The sequence below is a fragment of the Limulus polyphemus genome, unplaced genomic scaffold, assembly GCF_000517525.1.
Source record: "Limulus polyphemus unplaced genomic scaffold, Limulus_polyphemus-2.1.2 Scaffold14626, whole genome shotgun sequence".
Taxonomy (NCBI): domain Eukaryota; kingdom Metazoa; phylum Arthropoda; class Merostomata; order Xiphosura; family Limulidae; genus Limulus; species Limulus polyphemus.
The window spans coordinates 1-1,750 of NW_013680236.1; the positions used below are offsets into that span (position 1 = coordinate 1).

At 29.2% G+C, this 1,750-nt stretch overlaps 1 protein-coding gene across 1 annotated transcript in view; it reads right to left on the reverse strand.

The window, feature by feature from the left end:
- Nucleotides 1-530: 530 nt before the first annotated feature.
- Nucleotides 531-1,750, reverse strand: part of LOC106477376 (pre-mRNA-processing factor 40 homolog B-like) — a 5,595-nt gene continuing 4,375 nt past the window's right edge. Inside the window, exon 4 of the mRNA XM_013937952.2 lies at nucleotides 531-773. Within this exon, the coding sequence (XP_013793406.2) occupies nucleotides 531-773 (243 nt within the window). The remainder of the gene's footprint in view (nucleotides 774-1,750) is intronic.

Genomic DNA, 1,750 nt, shown 5'->3' on the forward strand with positions numbered 1-1,750 from the left:
AGAAATAAACAACAAACATTTCACAAAACAACCTTGGTATTAAACTCTATAGTTAAATAATTATTATTAATAAACACACTGACTCACAAAAATAAACAACAAACATTTCACACAATGACCTTGGTATTAAACTCTATAGTTAAATAATTATCATTAATAAACACCATAACTCACAGAAATAAACAACAAACATTTCACAAAACAACCTTGGTATTAAACTCTATAGTTAAATAATTATTATTAATAAACACGCTGACTCAGAAATAAACAACAAACATTTCACAAAACAACCTTGGTATTAAACTCTATAGTTAAATAATTATTATTAATAAACACGCTGAGTGTGAAATGTTTGTTGTTTATTTCTGTGAGGTTTAATACCAAGGTCATTTCTATTAATTATTTAATATCTTGTTATTAATGGAGCAGTAACAATATATTTCACTCAGGAGGGTATAGAAAGTACTTCAAAACTATTCTGATTTGGTTAAACAACTCTCTGCCTACTGTTGTTAGTTAAGCTTGAAAATTTATATAGAGTAGTCCAAAAGAAGCATTAATTTAAAATGAGTAAATTCAATCCTTTCTCTTGAAGTCTCAAGGTCATTTTCATCTTGTTTTTTATGCCACTGATAGTTCAGTTGATATTTACTTACACTGTTATATGTTAATTTTACGTTTCCAGCATCCAAAGTGGCTGAACGTTTGTCTTCACTGATCACTGTTGCGAAATCTTCAAATGAGGTAGAGATCTCAACTACAAAGCTTTTGGCCTAGAATATTTATCAAACTATATTAATATCCCTATTTCATCTGTATTGTTTTCAATCAAGTTTATGTTATAAAATAAATATACTCCAGAGGTTTACTAAGAACAAGATTGCTACTTTATAGAGAAGCTAGTAAATGTTCGATACCTTCTAAGAATGAAATATACATGTTCTGAGAATTAAAACATAAAGTCTTGAATCCCTACAAATGAAGATATTAAATGTGTATTGTTAGGAAAGAATTCTTTATGTCTCGCATGCTGGTAAAATTGCACTCTGCTGAAATACACAAAAACCTCACAAAACATCTTTACATGAATCTTTTGATTATTGACCTATAACCAAACTTTCTCATCTAGATGCATGAACTTTTGATATAGAGAAATCACAAAAAATCTTCACATGAATCTTTTCCAGTGTTTCTTCTGTAAGTAAGTCATTTAGTTTTAGATAATGGGTATTTCACACACATTAAAAGTTTATGTTTGCATCTCTATCTAGTTGTGGCGGGAATTCAACTTCTATACAATATCCTGCAATCTACTCAATATTACAGCAACAAACCATCTTTATAATTAAATACATATAAACACATCACTAAAAATGGTGTCTGTTAAACCTGTCAAACATTTGGTTAATGACCATTCACCAAATGGTGCATTAATAAAAACTCTCGTGGAAAAAACTTTCAAAGATCTTTAGAGCACAATTTTATAAAAATCCTTGTAGAAGTGTTAATTGCTTGCAGAGGTGTGGTCTTATTAATACTTGTGAAAGTGTGGTCTTATTAATACTTGTGAAAGTGTGGTCTTATTAATACTTGTGAAAGTGTGGTCTTATTAATACTTGTGAAAGTGTGGTCTTATTAATACTTGTGAAAGTGTGGTCTTATTAATACTTGTGGAAGTGTGGTCTTATTAATACTTGTGAAAGTGTGGTCTTATTAATACTTGTGAAAGTGTGGTCTTATTAATACTTGT